At 50.0% G+C, this 23,987-nt stretch overlaps 2 protein-coding genes across 4 annotated transcripts in view; one reads left to right on the top strand and one right to left on the bottom strand.

Moving 5' to 3' along the window:
* Positions 1 to 10,772, bottom strand: part of KCTD20 (potassium channel tetramerization domain containing 20) — a 30,058-nt gene extending 19,286 nt beyond the window's left edge. Inside the window, exons 1-2 of one of the 3 annotated variants that reach the window (XM_075442937.1) lie at positions 10,695 to 10,743; positions 6,920 to 7,017 (exon numbers count right to left, since the gene is read on the bottom strand). The gene's annotated coding sequence lies outside the window, so the exon portion shown is untranslated. Of the gene's footprint in view, positions 1 to 6,919; positions 7,018 to 8,402; positions 8,529 to 10,694 lie in introns of those variants that run through there. The other 2 variants (XM_075442938.1, XM_075442939.1) reach the window with 2 other exon arrangements.
* A 440-nt stretch (positions 10,773 to 11,212) lies between these two features.
* On the top strand, positions 11,213 to 17,533 carry ETV7 (ETS variant transcription factor 7). Its single transcript, XM_075443202.1, has 8 exons — positions 11,213 to 11,265; positions 13,218 to 13,335; positions 13,629 to 13,793; positions 14,079 to 14,186; positions 15,065 to 15,256; positions 15,565 to 15,707; positions 15,854 to 15,954; positions 16,587 to 17,533. Exons 1-8 carry the CDS (start codon positions 11,260 to 11,262, stop codon positions 16,696 to 16,698), a joined length of 945 nt encoding a protein of 314 aa, XP_075299317.1. The 5' UTR covers positions 11,213 to 11,259; the 3' UTR covers positions 16,699 to 17,533.
* The last annotated feature ends 6,454 nt before the right edge of the window (positions 17,534 to 23,987 follow it).

Raw genomic sequence — 23,987 nt, 5'->3', positions numbered from 1 at the left:
GCAGACAGTGTCAGGAGCCCAGTGCTTGGAGCTGCTGCCACCACCACCTGCAATTTTCACCTGCAAAGCAGGGTCCCAGCACCACCACCCAGCCTGCAGCACCATAAAGGATACGCTACCCAATTTGCTTTTGGCATAGCAGCTATCCAGTGCAGATCCTCTTACGAGGATCGGTGTGTTAAGAATCCATGTATACTGAAATACACAACAGTTTCAATACGAGTGGATTATTTTACAGCAGCATATCAGTAGAGAGGATATTCAGACTAAACCAAAAATCCTCACTTACTGAGCTTTTAGTTTCCTACAAAAAGTTAGTTGATGTTTTACCCATAGCAAAAAGCACCTACTTGCTTTGACTCTTATTTTAGAAAGGCCGTGGGCTGCTTAGAACTCCACCTTCCTTCTCTGGAAGGGATCCCAACAAGTAACTGCTAAGTCATTCCCAGCTCATCTGCTACAACTCCAACTGCCATTCATTTTTAACCAACTACATGGCAGCAGCTTGAAAAACTAACAATAGATGGCAGATTTTTGAAAGTTGAATGCAGTTACAGTGCTATTCACCAAAGAGATTTCAGAATAACAGAGCATACAGAACAAAAAAAAACTGAGGGAAGCTCTCTACTGTTTAATGAAATGCAATTAAATTTGAAAGCAAATATTCCCATCTTGAAGAAGCAGTTCATCTGTACTACAGCCAGGAGGAGCTCAGTGCTTACTGCTACACCTGAATAAGCTCTGATCTACCTATCTACCTCCACCGTGGCTCCAGGTCCTGAAGCGGGGCTGTACAAGGGGGACTGGAAGGGTAGAGGGCAGAGCACAGCAAGCCAGCCCCCTGACCTGCAGCGCAGAGCCCTGGTGCTCTGGGCCAGGCGCTGCCATCTCCGATTAAAGGTCCAGCAGCAGCTTATGTCCGGTGTGGAAGAGCAGGACCAGGGCTGGCAAAACTCAAGCGTCATAACCCAGCTCCGGAGATCTCTGCCTAGCTTTGGTATGAGACAGGCTGGCATGGGATCCCTGCCAGGGTGACTATCTGGCATCCCCACCAGGCATCGCCGTATCTCACCAGGACAGTCAGCAGGGTGAGTTGCTGGAAGCCAGTTCAGATAGAGCCACCGAAGCTACAGCCGTCCTGTCCAGCCGCAGGGCTGAGATACTCCCCAGGAGCGGCCGCACAAGCCAAGTGAAGACTGTCAGCATGGTCTGTAGAAACCACAAGTTCTCCAAAATCAAGAAAGTTGTCTAATTCACATGAAGATGCAGATAATAACACAAAGCAGAACAAACATAAGGCCTACCTTTTAGAGTGCAGGCACATTAGTAAACTCTGCAAGTCATACTAAAGTAATTTGAAACCAAAATAAACATGAGTTTTACTGAGCACAATTGCAGCTCTTCAGGAAAGCACTTCTTGATTTATTTTTAGGGAGGTGAGAGCAGGAGCTAACATTTCAGCTAGGTAAAGCCAGCCATTAGCACTATGTCAATTTAAGCCAGCGAAGAACTCGATACCTTATTTTCAAGAACGGAAAAACATCTTGCTCAAGATTTCAAAATAACTAATGTTTACAATGGTACATTGGCAGGACACCTCTTGCTTTGTTTACATGTCTAGATAAATATTTTACATGCCAAGCACAGTTATAACACTTTCTAAGAATATTCCATTACGTTTGTTCTTATGTGTCTAATAATTCCTTCAAAAAAATATTTGGCTAGTGTCCTGTTTCAGCAAAATCAGCCAGGAACTGTAGCCATATTTTGTGGAAGCTAAAAAAGGGAAAATAGCACTAAAAAAATACAAAATTGAAAAAGCAGAGACAATGCCTATTTCAACACACATAATGAGGTGTTCATGCAGAGGAAAGGTGCCCATTTGGGCACTGAATAAGGTCGCTCTTGGAAGTGGAAAGTTCTAAAATTGAAATGTATTCCGGAACAGTCCACACCAGCTCATTTTTAATTTGACAAGCAAGGAACCCATCAATATTCTGGCCAAAATTGCAGCTGGCTTTGTGAGTGTTTATCTCAAAGACAACAAGCAAAAGAAAGGCTAGGATTATTAAAAATGTATTTATTTCAAGGAAACAGTCTTCAAAGTCTGTCCTTGTGCGGAATATTCAACTCCTCTGCTGAATAGTCCAAGAGATTCACAAATAAATTAGCATATTCCAGTAGTAGAGCTTATGCATGATTTTAATAAATCCTTAACAAGAAGATAGGTCTTACTGCGAAGCCTGCTAATTAAAGGGTCTATTAACGTACAAAGAAGCTCTCTCTAACCCTGGGATTTCAACTCAATCCCAATCAGATGTGACCAAAACCGTGACATTCTAGAGTTCTTAATGCAGGCTGCATGAAATGACTTTGCTGTTTTTGGTATGGCAGTCAACCAGAGTAGAAACCACCATCACCCAGTGAACCTCTTGGTGGTAAACCTGGACCAAACCTCCCGTGGGCAGAGGGCTCGGCACACTCAGCACCCGCAGGTGAATGCTTCTTCCAGCCCTGTCTGCGGGACCCGGCCGGGGCAGCACAAGGGTGCTGGGGTGCTCACGGCCAGGGCTCCAGCTGCTCTGCGGGAAGTAAAGCCTTTAAGTCTCACGACTGTCAATCTGGCTGGCCCGAGTTCACAGAAGGTTTTGTTTTGAATTGCTATTTTTAATTCAGCTGTGACAGTCTCCTAATTAAAGATAGCACTAAGTGTCTGCAACACACAGGGTGAGAGACTGGAGAAGAGTCTATTTTCTGCATTAATTATAGTTTCATCTTTCAGAAATGCAGTAATTCCACTCTACAAGTGGTGAAATGGCACTTCCCATAACTAAGTCGTCCACAACATCTTTAAAATGGTCTTCGAATGACTTAGCACCACAAGCTGAGGACAGATACAGATGCCACGGCCATGGCATATTAACCAATTTTCTGAAAACAACCAAGAGTTTCAAAAACAGCTTTTGAAAGAGAGGCTCACCGCATGATCTCGGCAAAGAACATTTTGTAATCGGGACATTTGACAGACAGGGTACCATTTAAATATAGCACAGCCCTAACGCGCTAAGCTCTCCACAGCTTTACAATTACCAGTAAACAGAAACCCAGTTTCCCCCTTGCTCATCCAGCACTAGGTAACAGACATAATTAGACTGGTTTCACTTCAGTATCTTGCACAGCACATTCAAAGCTAACCAGCTCAAACCCAGCTGTTTATCACTGCTCCTAAAGTCTGACGGCCAAACTGCACATAAACGCATTTCCCTGCTATCAAATACGTTCATTTGGGTCTTTCTGAGAGAGCCCCATCGTACAGCCCTGCGAGGGGACTACCATCTCAGCAGGCTGGGAGCAGCGACGCAGAGCTGAGTCACGGCAAGCTCCCACGGCGCTCAGCAGCAGTCAGAACCGCGTGTCCGACCACAGCTTCAGCCGTACGCTTGCAACCGGACAGGGTGCTGCCCGGACAGGGCAGGCACACGCTCGGGCCCCATTACAGGGTCTGAAATATGGGACTATTCTGGGAGGGGATAATGAGAAAGCCTCCCCTCGCATCTGTAGCTCACACACACCCAAGAAATGTGTGTGATCAATATTCTTCTCCATTAGTGCAGCATCCAAATCAACGGCTTTCGATCGTACTCAAAAAGGTTTTAAATTGCTGTGCAGTACAGCTTACTCCAGAGATAAGCAGCATTAAGGGCAAAACCTGAAACCTGTCCAGTCCAAAATGACTCAAACATTACCTAGTTTACACACCATAAGAATGGATCTCACAAACTGTGGAGATTCGCAAAAACTTGAGGCTTTGAGGTGCTTTACATTGAAACGAAACCATTTCACAAATATATCTGAATAATCTGATCCGAAGATCGCTGAGTAATCGTATGATTTTTCATATTTGCAACTTGGTCTGTCTGAAAGGAAAAAGAACAAAATAGATCCTATAGAAAACAGGCCACAAAAGAAAAAAAGATTGTGCTCATATGTATTAGAGAAACTCCATAGATTTAACAAATCAAATTGTAACAGCAAATCACCACTTCCTGAAATTTAAATAATCTATATTTCTTCTCTATTCCTTAATTGGCCTCCTGAACAAAGTTAGAAGAAATAAGGAAAAATTTTTGAAATTCTCCAAAGACTCCTTCCCAACACATGCAGTAATCTTTTTCTGAAAACCGTATCTGTTGAAAATGCCTTTGCTATGGGATGTAAACTCCCACCTCCTGAGTCTGTACCAGTCATGAACACCTGACGAATAGCAGTCTTCTCAGAAAGCATCAGACTACAAGGAAGTCTGCAAGTGCCTGCCAGAACATTTATGTCACTGGATTAGGGAACTCATTCATAGCTACCAACTGCTGCAGCAGATAACATTCCAGGCAGACGTAACCTTTTCCTTGGCTAGAGATTATGCAACACCATGATTTTCAATCCACCCACCCAGAGGAAGAAGAAATTAGCCATCTTTCACATGGGTTAAAACTTCCTTATTCTGTTTTTTACCGTTATTTGTTCCAGTTACCATGAACTAGCAGATGATATTAATGACACATGAGCAAGGATACTTGTAAAATCCACTCAGCTAATTTCCTAGGAACTCTGCTGCTGCAGCAATGCAGTGGTTGAGAACAGTTTCTCTCTTTCTGCCTTTTCCCTAGTCACCTCCTTTGTGGACCTTTCACTCCGGTTTCTCCACGCTATCAAAACACCCCAAGCCAGAACTGCAGTCATTCACGTTACAAAACAGATACCACTTTGAGAAAAATAATGTCAATATTTATTAAACTGAGAAAATCACTGAAGTTTGGGCATCTGTTTAATCAAGACTGTCAACAGGACATCCTACGGCAGATTATTCAGAAAACTTCACCAGCTGTTGTACTAGCAGAGTGAGCCACGCGGCTGGGCTCCAAGAGACCCGGCCACATTTTCTAGACCCAGAATTATGTTTCTTCAGGAAACCATTCTTTTATTAAATATGGCCTCATTATTTTTGCCTGCCTAACCTGTCTTTCAAAGCTACATTGCCAAACTGTCCATACACGCAGCACTATCTGGCAGCAGCAATCAGCAATTCTCATATGCCGTTCCATATTGCTGTCACAAGAGCAGGCAGCTGCTGGGCTTGCACGTTCTCACACCGCTCGGCTGCGACGAACGTTAGGCACAAGGTTCAGTTCTGCTACTTTTATGGCTGCCAAGCTCTACTTCCTTCTGAAAACTCTCCGATTCACTGATGGACTGAACTACTGCATCCCAACACACAGGTCAGGGACCTAGCGCTATTTTGAGAGCTAGCTGGTATTCGCATTCATTTCCGTGTTCTTGTAATACACGCTTTTGCCACTGAAAGTATGGCTAATAAATTTTAATCCATATTATTTGTCCACAAATTGCAAAGACAGACCTGACACACACAAAGAGCTGTGCTCTCGTTTCTCTATCTTTATCCAATTTCCCTTGCTCCTCTTTTTGCTTCTTTTAGCTATTTCAGTATTGGATCCCGAGTAGTTTTTTATTCTCAGAGTAAATTGCTGACCAGTTCTATACTCACTCTGACAGTGGGATACATACGACCTGTTCCAATTTACAGTTCACAAGGGTATTACTATATTTGCACGTTCAGTAGCAAAACCGATGAAATGACTGAACATTCCCACACTCAGCAGCAATCAGGGGATTAACATCATTTTTAACAGCTGCACATAACACATTTGAGGTTGTTCTGAGAGCAAAAGCCAGGCAACAACCAAATGAATTCACTGCTGACAAAATTACTGAATGCTGAACTTCAGTAACTACAGCCCACGGTCAATGTCTCTTCTGAGACTAACAGCCACTGATTTTACTTCTCAGTTTCAGGCCTGTGCTCATGAAACAGTTGCCCTTCAGAAGTCCTAGCCCTTTTTTGTGCAAGTGGAGTCAAAAAGCACACAGGCCAGCATTTGGTCTGAGGACACATCACGACCGCAAATTAGAACTTGAACAAGACAGGAGGAGAAACGGCCATGAAAGCTGGCAAAATAAGATGTAGTGAAGGCAAGTCCCAGGACTTCAGTTAGTTACAGCATCTGTAATTATTTCCCTGTAATAGACTCCTGCCATACACTCATGTGAAAGCCCACTTCACTCTGCCTTTGTGGTTCTGCTACGCTACAACCCAGCCTAGTTCAGTCACTGCTCTGCTGCAAAGGAATTCCAGTCACCAGCTCTGCGGCTATGGGCTAACAAGGTCTCAATAAAAATAATCTCCCCCCTCTTTATAGACCTGAGACCACAGGACACATTCCTCATCTCTGCCCTCCTGTTATAACCCCTTCTCTGGGAAGCTGGATATCCCTCAACCCTCAAAACTTTCGTTCTTTGACCATCCCTCCCACCACGCAGACACATCCCAGGGCTCCATCTTTGCTGTGAGCTACCTGAACATCTCTGGGGAACATGTCGTAGCAGAATCAGGGTGCTGGGCTCCACAGCAGAGCTCCGTCACTAGCCATTCTCATCTCAGAAAACTGCAGTTTTGATATTCATGCTGCTAATCTGCCTTCCTCCATGCTGCAGGCTAGATGAAGTCACTCCTTCAGGTCCTCCTCACGCAGCAGTGGCTGCCTTCCTTTTCCCCAGGATAAAGCATGTGGGATGCTCAAGCACTGCCTGCTCACCCTGGAGCACACGGGGTTGGATACCTCTCACTTGTGCTGCCTAGATTACCAGTCCCAGCTTCTCTACACAGACACTGGTAAGAAACAAGTACCGGAAGGCAATTCAGCTCCTCAGAATGCAGATGGGATCAGTCTGGGTTATGGGACAGAAGATGAAATTTGGGAATTTTTCAGAACTGGGAGGCTGTTCAGTAGACAACAATTCACACAGCAAGGCTGTCCAAAAGTCAGGGACCCAAAATTGTACTAACCTTGGCAAAAGACGGTCCACAAACTCTAGCTGACTGTCATGCTGGAATCAGAAACCTGAACTCAGAGTGGCTTACATCAGCAGTCTGCCCAAGTCCCCCTAAAAAACAGATATTGCAGTCACGTCGCTTCTACAGAAAATGTTAATTTCACCAAATTGTTAATTTCTGAACTCACCATTATCTCTAGTTATGCTATTTCTGAATAAAGTGGAAATAAAAATGGTAGCGGCTCCTCATCGCTTTACATTTCCCCACAGAAAAGTATTTATTATGCTGCTTGTCTGGATATGGGTTGAATTAGCCAGTAGTGAACCGATCCTCTAGCTAAATTTACTTTCTATTAAGCAATTCATTTAAAAATCAGGAGATCCTTTAGACAGCTGAAATGGCCTTTATCAGCAGGCACCACCTCAGCATTTTTCCTGTAAAGAAAGAGCTCATTATCCACACACTCCTCCGGGACCTCTAAGCAGAATGCAGCAGTCCCAGAATCTGTTCCCAAGCTGAAGTTTTAGGGAGGCTCACTTTGAACTTACTGAACAGGAATTTACTTTCTAGCAGGAGGAAAAGTTTCCGACACCGGCTTTGGCAAGAAGACATAACCAAGAGAGACTGCACAGGTACGTGCTATTTTGGGTAGCTCTGCAAGTCTCCTTTCACAGGTTACTTGGCTGCTGAGTCGGCCCGTCATCATGCAGTGACTTTCATAACAGGACTGTGACTCTGTGATGAAATTATTAATACAGTACTACTACTACCTACTGCTTGGCCAATATTCCTTTATGATCACAGCTTTTGGCAAAAGGGGACAAAGGTGGTGTGAATTGCTATACAGCAAATTCATTACAAAGGGTGAAGTATTATTTACCATTCTCTACACCCAAATTTTCTACTTATGGGTTTTCAGGTATTTCAAGTGGAGGTAATAGCATTACTTCTAAACAATATTATACTCTGCTTCCTTTGACTATGCTGCTAAACTGTGAACTGAACACTTGGCTGCCTGTAATGGGCACATGGAATGAGTTCAAGATGAGGTCGAGTGACTAACACATCCTAGCATGCCCCAAACTTTGTGCTGAAAGTATCAACTAATAAAACCAGATGTGATTCTTACTTCTCATGATCTGTAAAGTCAGACTAAATTGTCACAAAAAAAAAAAAGTTACAGTATCCTGAACAGAAAGCCCAAACTGAGTGGTTATGAAACCTCTTGATTCTGAGAAGGCAAGACTGAACATGCCAAGATAAGAAGGCACCTCAAAAAGACTGAGCTAACTTCATACTTTTGATCAAATTAGCTAAAGCAAGAGGGTTTCTCAATTCTGACGGTTAAAAATACTTTGGGGAAGGAAACAAACATTACTGGTGTGTATAGCGCAGGTAAGGCTACCTCTGGAGCACAGGAAAACCAAAGTATAACACTGACTTATTTTATACTGGACACATCCAACAGACATGGCCACATTCACACGGACCTTACCTGATACATTTCTGTCAGCATAATTATGACCAGTGATGAGGCTTCCTACTTCTGAGGCTCTGGAATTACTATCTTCCCTTCCACTCAAACAACTGTCCCAAAACCGTTCCAGAAAAAAACCCATAAACCCAGCAAACCCCCCTCCCAAACCTCAGTCACTTTTCCTGCCTGGAGGCACATGCACTCTACATCAAACAGCTCAGATGTCTTTGCTATAACTTGTTTCTCATCACTGTTGACAAGTATATAAATAACCTGTCTGGTCCTTTTGACTACAACTTCTTCCAGGTAGATATCTGTGGCTTGACTGGGCCCACTGAAATCCACTCCACTTTATGCAGCAAAACTACTAAATAGAAAGCTCCGGCCCCCCCCCAAAAAACAGTGTGATGAATTCCTACCAGAAAGATCACTCTTTTTTAAGCCCAGATCAAACAGAAAACTCATCCCCTTCAACCCTAGCAGCAAGACAGTACTGAAAGAGATCAAAAACCACTTCACGTGCTGCAAATAAGCCTATCTTGAAACAAACACCAATTTAGCTAACTCAGCACAACACCTATTTCCATGAAAGCATAACTCTAACCTGTTCTTAACTGCTTTAAGATAAGCTAAAGTAAGTCTGGACACAGCCTTCTGGACAGGCTTCATTTAGGATTAATCTACATAAACCACTCCATTTCAACCATGAGACCATACAAGCCCCTCTAACGTGGATGTTATTATAGAAAATGAATACAATTCTGCCAGTATACGTAACTGTTGTACAGGCTGATTTGCAAAAGCGCTTTTTTTTTTTTTGTAAACAGTATCACTCTATTTATTTTAGTAAAAGGTGACCATTTCCCTAAATAAAATTGTTCCACTGTAATAAAGGCATGTGTAAATTGAGTCTGAAGAATAATAACTACCAACCCTTTACAAGAAGCTTTGCCTACAGACTAACCCACAACATCTGAGCCTGATAATTCACTGTTTTGATGCTTACATCACTGAAAATGCTTCTACAAACTGAGGGCTGAAGTATTTATAACTCTTAAATCCAGGTGGCTGTCAGCAGTGTAGTATCAGTCTGGGCAATGGGGTTAACAAAGACACACCTCACAAGGGAGAGCTGAGCCCTTCTGTTGATTCCCCAGACACAGCTCCTTCCAATTAACAGTCCATGATTGCTGCTAACACCAGCAGGAAGGATTGCGACTTTGTGGTGAGGATAAGGCAGGCACAGGGAGCACAGGTGAATTTTCTGCCTTAAAGCCATAACCTACTGCTACAACAGGATTTCGGTTCACAGCAACCCTGGAAAAGTAATTCAAAACACTCTTCCTACAGAGGTGTGTTCTCAGCCTCCCACGTTTTTCCCTAAATTGTTAGCATTACTATTACCCCTTCCCTGAAAAGCCTAAGGTCACCAAGAAGACAATACAGAGAGAGCAGGATCAGAGACAGGGAAAGTCACCACACAAGAAGGCGCCTACAAGCAGAGGCAGGCTGAGGTCTCACCTGCTGCACCCGTTTAGGGGAAAACCTAGAAAATCCTGCTCCCTTCCAAAGCACAGCGGGGCCAGAAAGGACACAGGAAAGGGAACACAGATTCAAGCCTAAAAACACGCTTAAGCACCAGCCCACAGACCCAAAACACGTGTGGGAGGTCAGCGCAGCCAACCCGCACCCAGCAGCAGGGTGGTTCCTGCTCCGGGGTTGCTGGTCACAAGCAGCAGCATCACCCCAGGGCACCAGGCACAGCCCAGGCCCTGAGGCCTCCCACATGGCACAGGGGAATGGGGTAAGTGTAAAAGATGCAGCGATGCAGCACTAGCTCAAGGGACAACAGTCTCAGCCCCTGGCCAAGCACACACAGGGGGTAGAGAAGGCCCCAAGGGCCCCCTCTCCAAGCAAACACAGGGCAGGGGGAGGCATCCCCAGCCCCACAGATGGTCCGCCCTCAGTGCACTCAAAGGCGGCCCCAGATGCACCTCCCCAAACGCCCAGAGAAGGGCAGCCCCTCGGCCCCTCCAAAGCCCCCACAGATCAAGGGGAGCCCACCGTGACCCCACAGACATCCTCCTCAACGCCCGGGGGCGGCAGCGAAGGCCGGCCCCGAAACCCCAGGCCCACGAGCCGCCCTCAAAGCACAGACAGGGCCGGGAAGGCCCCAAAAGCCCGCCTGCCCCTCCCCAAGTCTCACAGAGGGTCGGAACGGGTCCCCACCGCCCCCTCAAGCGCCACGGGAAGGCCCCACAGCCCATGCCGGGCCCTGGCCGCCCCCCCCCCACTTTAGGCCTCACTCACCGCGTCCCCGCCGAGGCCGCTCCCTCAGGCGGGCGGAGGGCGGGGTCCAACCGCTAAGCCCCGCCCGGTCCCTTCCGCTACCCGATTGGCCCAGCGCTCAGAGCCCGCTGGCCAATGGGGACCGAGAAGGGCGGGGCGGGCTGGCGTGTAGTGGTGCCCTCGCGCTCCTGCGCGCGTGGGTGCACTGTAGCGCCCCCCGGCGGTGCGCGGGGACCGGAGCGCGGCCCCCTCCGTGCGCATCCGAGCCCCCCCCGGGCCCCACCCCGGCCGCGCTCTCCCGTTCCGCCCGTGCGGAACAGGACCCCCGGGGACACCGGCGCTGCCCCGATTCTGGCAGCGAGTGGGGTCCCCCCCGGGCGGATGCGGGGCCGGAGGGGCCGCCGGACCACGGCCCCGGGGTGGGGGACACACGACACGGCCCCGGGCGTTGCCACCCCCCCCCCCCCCCCCCCCCCGCCCCTCTCCTGCCTCCCGAGGCTCCGGCTCGTTTCGATTTCGTTTCCCGGAAGGATCGCGCCGAAGCCGCAGGGACAGGACCGGGGCCGCGCCGGGCACCGCTGCGGGGATGCAGGTAAGGGCCCCCCCCCCCCCCCCGGCTTCCCCCCCCGCTCAATTAGGGGCTGGAATAGATGCTCCGGGGTGGGGTGACCCCCATCCCCCATCCCCCTCCAAACGGCCTCGCGGAGCCCGGAGCTGCCGGGGGCTCCCTCTGCCCCCCCCAGCTGGGACTGAGCCAAAAGCAAAAGCCTGGGGGTTCTTTTCACCCCCCCTTTTCTGCTTTCCTACTCGACCCCCCCCCCCAAGACAATATTTCCTCCCAAAGCAGGGAAGCGCCGTCTCAGAAACGCCTGAAAGCAGCTAAGCAGGAAAAAAAAGCAAGAAAATAAAATCGGTACAAAGTAATAAAAAAGAAGAATGCGTTTCTTACATCCAAGACATCTTTAGAAGCAAGAGAAACAGCAAACACTTGGCCTGGTTTTACCATAAATCTCATCGTAAGCAAGGTCACACCGATAGGAAAAAACTAAAATATCTTTTCAGAGGAGTTCTAGACAAAATACACCCCGAATTTATTTCACTTTTATTTTTCCCCCGTAGCTTATTATCAGAACGAATCCAAACCAGTTTGCCCTGCCATGAAGCCCATTCAGAGTTCATACTGGAGTTTCTCTGGTTTCCTCATCCAGTGTCACGCAGCCGCTTGCTTTGCTAAAACCAGCAATCCCGAGACAGCCGGCCATCCTTCCACCGCTCATCCTCCTGGTGAAGCCGCCCCCCCGCCCAGCCCCAAGCTGCTGCCCTTCTCCCGCTCCCCCGGATCCTCGGGAAGCGTTGTCCCCGGGAGGGATGGAGCGCTTTGCCCCCGTGCTCCCGGTTTCGGGGCCACCAGTTTTGCATTTCCGATGTGTCCACCCGCTGTCTGCTCTGCCAGCGCACACTGGGATTTTTCTTCAGCCCCGATTTTTGGGGGGCTCAGCTCCTCTGCCCGCCCCACACGCAGCTGAGGAGCGCTGGCTGCTGTAACCACCCCCAGAAATCTGCCTGAGGGTGTATCGAAGCGCCCAGAGTTGGCAACCGCTTCGAAAAAATACCATTTGCAGGCAAAATTTTTAATTTTCCAGAGAACGAAGCTGAGAAATTGCTGGTATTCCCCTTAATAGATTTTTAAGGGGAAACATTATCTGCTTGGCTGCCAGTAATATTTCAAGATCTAGACGGGGCTGAAAGCAGGGTCTGAGCTCCCTTCTGGCTCCCGGGCTCTGGATGAGAGCCCGGAGGCAGGGCAGGGGCGATGCTACACTCCAGCCCGGCAGAGGAGCAGGGGTGATGCCGACCCACCCAGCACCGACCATCTCACCCTGTTTGGTGAGGCTGGGGGGGCTCCTTAAGGAGCAGCCGAGAGGGAGAAGTAATTCTTGAGGGGCTGGGACTTAATGGCAGGAGAGCAAGATGAGAGGACACCTCCCTAAACCCTGGGATGGCTATTTGCGCTTAACTACAAATGATCACCAGGGAATAAGTTAGAGAATTCTTCATGCAGTGTTTTTAAGACAAAATCTAGCTGTGTTTTCACAACTCCAAAGAACTGAAGCACTGTCCCAAAACCCTGGGCATCCAACGAGCACCTGAGGATCCCGCAGGAAGCAGGAGCCAGCACGGGCACTGCAGGCTCTGCCAGTCTTGGCTCCATCTGCTCCTTCCCTGCAGCCATGGGGCAGCGGGGAGGAATAACCCTCATCTGGAGCCTGGATGAGGGCAGGTACCTCTGCTGAAGGAAAGAGCTGGAGAAAGAGAGGGGAATCTCTGGCTAAGGCTGTCCCGAGCAAGCAGAAACTCATCCTGGGGCTGGTAGAGAATGTAGGGCCAGCGTGGAAGAGCTGCAGACAGCACATCGTGCTGCTATGAGAAACCAGTTAGGAACTATCTGAGCAGTGTTTACTGCGGTGGAGGCACCTCCAAAGCAAAGGCAGGACCAGAGCTGGGAATTTTCCTGCACTGATGAGTTTGATCTCTTTTCCTCAGGGTAAAGTGGGAGTCAGCTCTTCCAGCCCCGTTGTCGCAGCTTCGTTACCAGCCCCGTCCCAGGCCAGACACTCACCTGTCAGTGAGGGGGAGATCTTCAGGCTTCCAGGCAGGCTGAGTGAGTAGATGTTGAGCAAGTCAACACTGCTTAAAAAAAGGAGTTCCCACAGGGTGGGATGTGGTGGGTGCAGCCATGGTGTCCCACCCAGGGACCATTCCCTGCTGCCTAGATTAGGGGGACAAGATGGACCAGTCATCAGGGTTCATTTTCTCTCTTGGGGGCTTTTTCGATCTATGAGTGCTTAATATAGAAGGAAAGTTTGGTGATGGAGAAGACTAACATCCCACCCCACCCCTCAGCAGTTTTGAGGATGGAGACAGAGTTGTTTCAGAGGCTGCCCCTGGTTTCAGGAATCCAGCCCTCACTGTGGAGCAAGGACGACGTGATCCACTGGCTAAGATGGGCTGAGAAAGAGTATTCCCTTCGGCAAGCGGACGAAAGCAAGTTTGAAATGAACGGCAAAGCTCTGTGCATCCTCACCAAGGATGACTTCAGATACCGAGCTCCGAGCTCAGGTTAGACCGAGCGCAGGGATGTTTCTGAGGACCATCCGAGTACAGCACAAGCTGTGGTCTGCTGAGAGGGGCTGGATGAGTCCCAGCAGACCAGGCTTTAGTCCTGCCTGGCCAGTTGGGTCCTAGAGACAAGGACAACCCTCTTCCCTCCTGCAGTCCATCTGGACTGCAGATGCTTTGGGATGGGGAACAACGTTTTACTCTGTAGCACAGAAATACCAGCAACAACATCAAGAGTCTCTACTACAATGCAAAATCATCTGAGCAGACTTTCCTTCCCTGCAGGTGATGTGTTATATGAAATACTCCAGTACATAAAAACTCAAAGAAGAGCACTGGTGTGCAGCCCTTTGCTCAACTCACCCTTCAGGGAGGCCAGGAGCACAGGGGAAGGTATGGTGGAGAATGGCAACTGCCTATCAAGCTGTCCTGCCCTCAGCTACAGTGAGTTGCACACATCCATGGTTTGAAGCTCAGCCAGCTGAACCCATCCCATAGTACCTCAGCAAGGCAAGCAGGACAGTCCTGGAGATGGCAGCCAGGTCCAACAAAGTCCGAGTCATCAAGGAAGCTTGTGGTGATGAAGCAGGTCTGGTCAGAATCAGGTCTAGGGACCACCAGGTGGGTCCATGGTGACCAAGTAAGGCTGCAGCTACAGTAGGAAGTCTATCTGCAAGTTGAGATCTTGGTTGGGTGGGAGTGTCCAGTCAGGCAGAGGCATAGCCTTGGCTGGAGACCAGTTCAGCGGTGTAACTAGGAAAGGACAGAGGGGCCAGGGCTGAGTTTAAATAGAGCTGTTGGGCCATTGGGTGGTGTGGGAGAGGCCCCAGGTGAGGCTGGTCAGGGCCAGTGAGGCTTATTGGTGCTCTTGGGGGATCTTGGTAGGAGTTAGGATGGGGTGGTATCAATGGCTGGCTTTGCATTGAGGTGGCTCTGGGAGTGTTTTCCTGAGCTCTGCTGCTGGCTCAGGTGTAGGGTGATACACACCTTAAGCCCTCACAACAACTTACGAGGCAGTCCCAGTACTCTGGTACGCTCTCCTGTTCCAACTTTTATTCTGTATCTGATCCTCATGATACTTGGCATCTCCTCTAAACCCCTCTGGACCTTCTGCTGCTCCTGCCTTAGGAAAATCCTGGGCTTTCCTTGGCACCTGTCCCCTCTGGGCTGATAACCACCCTGGGCCATCCCTCCCCGCGTGCTTTGGAGCTGTGTGAGATCTCCTGGGACCTGCCATAATGCACCATAGGGTTGGTTTTCTTTCTCTTCAGGGACAGACGGCAGTGCTGAGGCTGCCCCAGCTGCTGTTTCCTCCTGCCTGGGTTGTGCAGCACAGCCTGTGTCCCGCAGCCACGCGGAGCCACTCAACCTCTCCCATCACAGCTCGGAGGGCAGCTGCAGGGCAGATGCCGCCTGCTCGCTGCCTACAGCCCTGTCGGCCCCAGTGGATGGGAAAATTGCAGGTAAATATGAATTTGCCGCCTGGTTCCCTGGGGAAATGAGACTGTGCTCTGTCCTGTCTGCCCATCTGTTCCCCTTCCACTTACTGCACGGATCAGTGTGTGCTTCCCTGACTCAGTTTCCCCACTCGAAAAATTATAGTTCCTGCTGTGTTTTGAGATCTAGCAATAAAAGTGCTGTGCCTGAGCTCTGGGTTCTTCCTATATTCATGATCATTGCAAACGTGCAATCCTGTTGCTGACCGACCCTCACCGGAGCACAGGTGCCTTAGCAGGAGCTCTGTGACTATTTATTCTCCACTGGTGCTCAGACTGCAGGTTGCTGTGGGATTACGTGTACCAGCTCCTTTCCGACAGCCGCTATGAGCCTTACATCAAGTGGCAAGACAAGGAAGCCAAGGTCTTCCGGATCGTTAACCCAAATGGACTTGCCCAGCTCTGGGGGAACCACAAGGTAGCTGCAGCTGAGAACAAATTTGTCATTCCTCAATGCCCAAGAACCACCTCGAATGTCCCACACGTGGTCCTCTTGCAGACAAGCCCCAAGCCAGGTGTTGGTGTTTGCTTTTATTCAACCCCCCAATTCTTTTCTCCTTCCAGAACAGGATGAACATGACATATGAAAAGATGTCACGAGCGCTCAGACATTACTACAAACTCAACATTATTAAAAAGGAGCCGGGGCAGAAGCTATTGTTCAGGTGAGATGAAGCGGATCAGCGAAATGAGCTGCCTGGGGAGGTGCAGGTGGGGCATGAGAAACTGGTGGGCTCCAGATGTTGGCAGCTGCTTCATCCAGCAAGATCCTCCCCTGCAAATGCAACAGCTCGATGGGTTTGTGTCCGGGCTCTCTCCTGTGCAAGCCAGGAGCTGGGATGCCTGGGCTCTGGGTCCCATCCGATGCCAGCAGCCTGCCCTGGGGCCAGCATCCGTCTGCTCTCCTGCGAGGAGTCCAGCTGGTGCTGCTGGAAACGTCCCCGAGCCCACCTGAGCTGGAAATGTCCCTCCTGTTCCCCGGTGACACCAGGTCTGAAGTCCACCTCCAAACAGTGGAAGGAGTCAGGAGCCTCCTGTTTTCAGTGCTGGCTGCTTCCCTGGGACTAGTCTGAACTTCAAATGCCAGCTCTGGGCTGGTGAGTCCTGAGCTTTGTCTCCCCAGGCTTGGTGCAGCCTGGGTGCAGAGCTGGGATGCTCAGCAAAGCCCAGGGATGGCAGGTACCCTCTGGTGAACTCCAGAGCTCAGCTGATGGGGACAAGGGCTCTGCCATTTACAGCCTGGTCTGGGGCTGGGTATTGGATATGCCCTTAAAGCCATTAAAAAAGTGTATTACAGGTTTTTGAAGACTCCTGGGGAGATCTTCCATGAGAAATCCAGCAAACTGGAGCAGCTGGAGAACGAGGACCATGAGGACTTGAAAGAAGACCCACTGGAGGTTTCACCGTAGGAAATCTTGGAGGTGGCACTTGCAGTGCATCACAGACAGATCTGTGCTCCGCTGGGAAGTGCCGGTGTCTCTTGCATCTCCTGAACAGAAGGCCACAGAGCTGGTCCTGCATTTCTAAACCTGCCCTGAGCCAAAGACAGTGACATCGGTGACATCTCTGGGGCTTCCTTAGCAAAACACATCCAGAAACTGTCCCCCAGCCCTGAAAGCGCAGGGGAACACGTGGGCTGGTCTTCTGCTCACTTCTCTCCTCTGGGAGCGAATGTGATGTTTTTGCTCTGTAAATGTTGATGCTTGTCTTTAAGGTTCAAACTTGGGGTAGAGTCTGCTCTGTCCTTACAACGAGAGGGGCTGAGCAGGGAGCACCGGAGCACGTGCTGCTGGTCAGACATCTACCGCAGTGCTTTTGCGGAGAGCGGTGGCTGCAAGCGTGAACGCGCTGCTCTGAATCTGCGCCACCTCCCCGATTCGAGAACGGACTCACGTTGCAGCTACGCTGCGATCTCACTGTCTACTGCGGGGTTGCTCCTGGGGTTGAGGGTGGGAGTGCACTCAATACCTGGCTGGAGCTCCAGGCTGCATGGGTGCCCTAAGCTGGGTCTCATTTTACCTCCTTTCCCTCCATGTAATGCTTTTTGTAATTACCTGACTAAATAATACGAAAAGAAACAAAGCCAGTAATGAATATGACCACGCTCATCGTCAGACACATGGTTATTTGCTTAGGGTCCGAAGCAGGAATACCTGCAACCCCAGGCACTGTCAGTGGCCTGGAAGAAGCAATGTGTGTGTGGGGGAGGGTTTGTTTTTTTTAATAAAAAAAATTTCACTAATATTTTCAGATTGGTTTTTTTTTTGAGGAAATAAAAGCCTGTAACTCTGTATGGTTGAAAATCCCACTTCTTGCTGGTTGAAGGTCTGAATCTGGGAAATCCAAGCCTTCCTCATTTAAAACCAGCTCCTGTGGGCACCCGGATCTTGTCCCCAACCTTGGCAGCCCCTAAACCAGGGTGTAACACATGGCGTTTTGTAGCTATGTGGGCAAGCACAGATACAGGCTGTGAAGCAGCAGCATGCTTCATGGCTGACAGGAGAAGGTGAACTTCTTCCAAGTTCACTTTTTGCATCACTGCAGAGATGATCCCGCTGCCTCGTCTCTTTGCTCTGGACCCTTTCCCAAGCCTCAGCTGCAGCAGTGCTTCTTTTGGGGCAGCGATGCCGTGAACGGGTCTGGGAACTGTTGGTCTTGTGAGACTTTCCTGAGGGTTGGTGACTGAGGTTTTAACCAAAACTAGTTGTTGCCAACCTGAAACCAACCGCAGTGCCTCCTGCTGTAATGGGTGTCACTCCTCCAAAACTACTTTACACCCATTAACTGGAGTCTGAAGGTGATGGTGGGTTGTAGCCAGCAAGAGATGGTGGTGGGACACGTGGTGGCTGGTTGGCAAAGTGTCAACAGTACAACATCTGTGGAAACGCTGGCCGAAGTTTCACTTCCAGAAAAATCACCAGCTTGGCAAAACATGAGTGCTGGACAAGTCAAGCGATGGAGGAGAAGGAAATGAGAAGCTCTAAGGGGGTAAATGAGCATCGCGTCACAGCCTTTGGGAAGTCCTAGCTAGGAAGGGAGGCCAAAATCTCTGCTAGGACAGGGGGCTGGAGGTTACCCAGCACCCAGCCAAGCTACAGTCTGGGGTCCACCATGCTGGGAAGGTGTAGTGAAGCATCTAGACTTCATCCTTCCTTCCACAAAGGGTGCTTTTTGTCCCAGTGAAGACTAAAACCAGATCTTTCTTGGGGTGAAATCCATCAGAGTCAGTGTAAGTCCTGCCCAACCCTGAGGGACAGCTCAGATGGGAAAGCAGACCTGCTTCCTCAGCAACTGTCCCATTCTGGCCCGGCGTCACTCAGGATACTCACCCATGGGTGCATTTTTCCTGACCTTCCCCTAAGAAGACATCCCCCCGACTTTCTTGCCGTGGAAACAGCCCTGATGACTCCTGAGCATCCCATCATGTCTCCAGCCTGTGTGGTTTGTTTTGCTGGAGGAAGTGACAGTCGGTGGCCCTGGTGCTTGTGCCATGCTTGCAGGGAGCATGCAAGATGCCCTCTCTTCACCTGTTTTCTCCTGTGATGACTAAGGAACCCGTTGGACCTGGATGGGGATTCCCTCTCCTGGCTGGGAAGCTGCCAAAAGCACTCAGCTCTCCTTGTGCCACGCCATGCTACTGCGACTCCGGAGGGATCGTGGAGCCTGAAAATCAAAGGGCACCTTTGCAAGGATGGGCTGCAACGATCAGCTCTTTCTGTCCTCCCAGGAAGCCCTAGTGTCCTTCCTGGGTCGATGTGTCTCTTTTCCCTGCAGTAAAGAGACGGGAGAGCTGTAAACCTGCTCTTTCCTGGAACAGGGACCCATCCCTTTCGGTAAACAGCCGAGTAACCGCCGCTCGCGCCGTGGTGTTTGGCGTGGGTGTGTGGGGAGGGAGAGCATGCAGCAGTCGGTGACTCTGGCCATGGCTAAAGTCCAGGGGCGGTGGCACGGAGATGGTTGCCCCATGCAGGCTTTCCCAGAGGTTTGCCGGTGCTTCGTTCCCTGGAGGTCATCATCCATGCTTCGGCAGCCCCAGGTCTGGTGGTGTTTGGGGCAGGGTGTTGCATGGCAGCCAATGCAAATGCCCATGCATGCCCACTGCTGCGTTGCACTGCTCATCTTCTGAGAGAAGCAGCTAAAATCAGTCCTAAGGCTGAAGGAAAAGAGGGTTTGCTTTGGGGGCTGGTGCTCACCACCCGCTTGGGTCAGAGGCACTGCACAACCGGGCTGCGAGGTTTCCACTGTGGCTGGTGCAGGGAGCAGTGGCTGCCCTTAACAGCCCCGTCATGGTTCAGATCTGAAACTGTGGATATTTTTGTGCCCAGGTGGCTGGTGTTGGCTTGAGGGGACTTTTGTGGTCCACTCTCTTCATAGACCGCCTCCAACACCCAGTTGGGATGGCAGTGGCTTTGGCTAGCCAGATCTTCAAGACCTCCAAGTATGGTGATCCCCAACCCCTCTAGAGACTCATCTGAGGTTGTCTGCCCTCCTGCCGAGGAGGCTTTTCCTGATGTCCACCCTCAGCCTGTGGCCTGTCTGTCTTGTTCACAAGAAATTTGTGTGATTTGACTCCTGCCCTCTCCTGAGCCAGCTGTACTCCTCCGGACCTCACAGCTCCATGTAGGGAATACCTCTCCCTTGTTTTTTTCATGTTCTGGAGCAAGTTTCTGTAAACAAGCCAGTTATCTCCTGCTGTGTCCCCATGCTTTTAGTTCTGCTTTTCCTTCTAACGTTGCTGGCTGGAAGATACCAACCTCGGTGTTGTGTGCTCCTTCCATGTGACCGCGTCTCCAGCCAGCTTCCTCATTCTCTCCCAGTACTGATGAGGAAAGCAGACAAATTTGGATCCGGATCTCTTCCCCCAACTCTGGCAATGGGCTTTTGGCTTGTCTCAGGTCTCTCGCAAACATCTTTTCCTTATGCCTCTCTCCCATGAGGTTTGAACATGTCCCAAATCCCAGAAGGGACCTGAACTTGGATGAAGGTTTGGACCCAGAATCACAACTCAGGTCAAGATTTGGGTCACTTTGGGTAGCCCATCTTCAGGCTGCGTCCAGAAACATTGCTACACAGAGGAAAAGCCTACAAGATGCCATAAGTCAATGCTGATTTCAAGTTTAATAGTGAGAAGTCCTCCATGAGCAGGGATGGTGTTTGGGCTCAGCCTTGGATGATTTCCAGTAGCAAGATCTCCAAACTGGAGATGGCCAGATTGTGCCCCATTGCCAGAGTGGATGTGGCTTTTTGTTTTATGAATGCTGAAGAGGAAAAAAAAACCTCATAATAAAATTGACTGTGAAACTGCTTCACCCCCACTGGAATCGACCTGCTTATGAAAGGACGTGGTCAGATGGTAGTTAGCAGCCCAGAGCTCTGCATGGATGGTTTAATTATTTATCAAAAGTAGATGGGGGTGCTGAAAAACAAAACCAGATAATTCCTAATCAATACCAGACTCTCATTCATCAGTGTAGGCTCAGGAGAAACAGAGAGAAATGGTCTGGATCTCCCCAGTTACAGGAAATTATGGCACAGAAAGTTTGTAGAAACAGAAAAAAAAAAATCCTGGACTGTTTCAACTGCAAGCTGAACCCATTATCAGGCAAAGATGACTTTTATCCAGGAGGGACCTGGGCAGCACATCATCCCAGCTGAAAACCAGAGATAATGCAGCACGGCTCAGGTGGAAACCTTGCCAAGGGATTTTCCAAAGCTTGCGTGGCAGCCGCTGCTGCCCGGCAAACTCATCCGCATCCAGCACCGTCCCTGCCAGGTGCAGTGTGAAATATTGCCATCAGATGGCAAAATAGCAATGAGGATGGCGGGCAGCAGCGTGGGAGGGTGCAACAGGCACAGGGGTGCAAGGAGATGGCTGTGGGGCCAAATGGATCTCTGGTGTAAGAAAGGTGGAAGAATCACAGAATCACAGAATCACAGAATGGTAGGGGTTGGAAGGGACCTCTGTGGGTCATCTAGTCCAACCCTCCTGCCGAAGCAGGGTCACCTACAGTAGGCTGTAGAGGACCTTGTCCAGGCGGATCTTGAATATCTCCAGAGAAGGAGACTCCACAGCCTCCCTGGGCAGCCTGGGCCAGGGCTCCGTCACCCTCAGAGGGAAGAAGTTCTTCCTCATCTTCAGCTGGAGCTTCCTCTGCTTCAGTTTGTGCCCGTTGCCCCTTGTCCTGTCGCTGGGCACCACTGGAAAGAGTCTGGCCCCATCCTCCTGACACCCACCCTGCAGATATTTATAAGCATTTCTAAGGTCCCCTCTCAGCCTTCTCTTCTCCAGGCTGAACAAGCCCAGCTCCCTCAGCCTCTCCTCGCAGGAGAGATGCTCCAGTCCCCTCCTCATCCTCATAGCCCTCCGCTGGACTCTCTCCAGTAGCTCCTCATCTTTCTTGAACTGGGGAGCCCAGAACTGGACAGAGTACTCCAGATGAGGCCTCACTGGGGCAGAGTAGAGGGGAAGGAGAACCTCCCTTGACCTGCTGGCCACAGTCCTCTGAATGCACCCCAGAAGAAGAAGATTAGCTTGGTCCAGGGGCCAAGTGTGTAGACACTGGGATGCACAGATCTGTCTTGTGGGTTTGGCCCTGGGAGATGCTCTGCCCCTGGGCAAGGCTGAGTGGGAGCCTTGGGGGTGCAGAGGGTTCGGGGCATGAAGCTGGTCCTGTGTCATGTTTTAGGGTGGATGTGTGGGCTGTCTGAAGGACCCCAGGGTGGGTTTCAAAGACGTTGTAGCCCAGTCATGCTTGGTGTTAGGCAACAACCTGATAGCACTGTGCCCCAGAGCATCTGTGGTCCTGCAGCAGCCACGACATCCACTGTCCTGGAAGCTCCTGAGATGTGAGCGTGGTAGTCTGGTTGCTGCATTGAAACCGCATTCATGTGAGAAAGTGATGACTTCTACTTACAAAAACAACCCAGAAAAAGCCCATACATGGCATCACACCCATTGAAAAAAAACCCAACCAACCAAAACCAAATGCCAAACACCTGGCTGAGATAGCTGGTTTCAAAGGCCAGCGCTTACAGCAGGTGACAGGTGATTTTTATGTTGTTTTGCTGCTATTCGTCATAAGGAAATTGTTTTCTCCTCCAGCGAAACTCACGCCTGCTGGTTTTCCGCCACGAGGGAGGTGATAGCGGGGATCCCAGGCGGAAGCGCTGGCCGTTCTCCTACCTGAATGGCTGCTAAAAATAGGACTTAACTCAGCCAGCCATCAGTCCCAGGTATAAAAAACGCACCTCCCAAGAGAGCCTGACAACCCTTAGTGCCTGTGGCCAAGGAGCTTTCTCTTGATATACGTGCAGAGGGCAGAAATACTAATGGAAAGGTAAATACCAAAAGAGCAGATAAAGAATGATGCAGCCAATGCGCTGGAACCAACTGGAGTAGGACGGGGGTTGTTGCTTTGCTGTGGTTACGACTAGTTGAATGATTTACTATCGGGTGGTCAGATGGCTTTGTTGATGGCTTGGGTGAACGAAACTTGCCTCCTTGATCCAAAAAAAGGTCAAGCTGGGGGTGGGTGTGCGTGTGTGTTGTGATGATACTCATTAAGACTGAGCAGAGGCTGATGCCCGGCTGCAGGGTGGTTTACACACCCGAGGGTGCTGGATTTCTGTGCTGGCTTCACTCTCCCGTTCAGTGGCAGAGAAAGTCTGATTTGGGTCTGGTTCTCTGAAGGGTGAAATTGGTTTTGGAAGCAGCGCCAGCATAAGGCACAGGCATAGTTTTTTCAGTAGTAACATCTCCTGTTTAATTTTGCTTGAAAATGTAGAGGAAAAGGGTGATGGAAGAGGCAGGGACTGCGTGCTCCGAGTTCCGATCACAGCCCTACACTGGTGAGAGCTCGGGGAGGGGCTGCATCGTCGCAAGGTGCTGAGCCAGTGTTGGTAGTGACTGAGCAGATCTGCAAGAGCTCACATCACCCTTGGCCTCTCCAAGGGCTGAAAGCACCCGGCCTTGCTGGAGGAGGTTTATTTTCTTTTTTTAGCAGCCAATAGTTGAGGGGGGGATACTAAAACCTCTGGATTGTGTGATTCATCGGGGGGATGGCGCTCCTGGCATGCAGTTTTTCATTGTAGTATGGGAATATGTTGCGATAGGAGGATACAGCACCACGGTATCAGGGTGATACCCTTGCTGAATGAAACCCTCTGGATGATAACCAGGCTCTCCCTCTCAGACGTGCCCAGCTCGGCTCCCTGCTACCTGCAGTTTTGTTTCCTTTGTCAGCGGTGTCTATAGCCCATCATAAAACCCTGCGTGTGCAGTCTGTGTAAGGAGCACTCGGGTAACAGCTATAAAAGGGGTTGATCATTTACTGGGAGCATACACAGTCTTGGACACCCAAAGCACCTTTGGGCTCCAGCGTTAGCCAAAATGGGGGAGATTTCCATTGTGCCCAACCTGACCATGCGGCGTCCTGGGGAAAGCAAAAATCAGGCTGAAAATGTTGTTTTCCTCCACAGCAACGTGCGGGCTCTGGCTGCAGAGAAGCCTCCGTGGGATGTGGGGAGGCAGCCGTCGGGCAATATCCTCTCCCTGGACAGGCAAGGGGCCAAGAAAGTGCTGGAGATCTACGTCAGGCGCTCGCTGAGCTGCTGCGAAAACTCGCTGGTGGCCAAAAAAACGCTTCAGGAGAGAGCCGGAGGGCGAGGGAGGAAGGCAGGCAGGCTGCAACGGTCGAAA

This window comes from Opisthocomus hoazin, chromosome 25, assembly GCF_030867145.1.
Source record: "Opisthocomus hoazin isolate bOpiHoa1 chromosome 25, bOpiHoa1.hap1, whole genome shotgun sequence".
NCBI lineage: Eukaryota > Metazoa > Chordata > Aves > Opisthocomiformes > Opisthocomidae > Opisthocomus > Opisthocomus hoazin.
Note: the sequence above shows the minus strand (reverse complement) of the source record. Positions and strands in the feature narration are given on the sequence as shown.

What these genes read in the sequence shown, in the direction of transcription:
- ETV7 (XM_075443202.1), top strand. An exon ending in CAGGCTTCCAGGCAGGCTGA is followed by an intron (nt 13,336 to 13,628) that starts GTGAGTAGATGT and finishes CCCTGGTTTCAG; the next exon opens with GAATCCAGCCCTCACTGTGG. An exon ending in ATACCGAGCTCCGAGCTCAG is followed by an intron (nt 13,794 to 14,078) that starts GTTAGACCGAGC and finishes CCTTCCCTGCAG; the next exon opens with GTGATGTGTTATATGAAATA.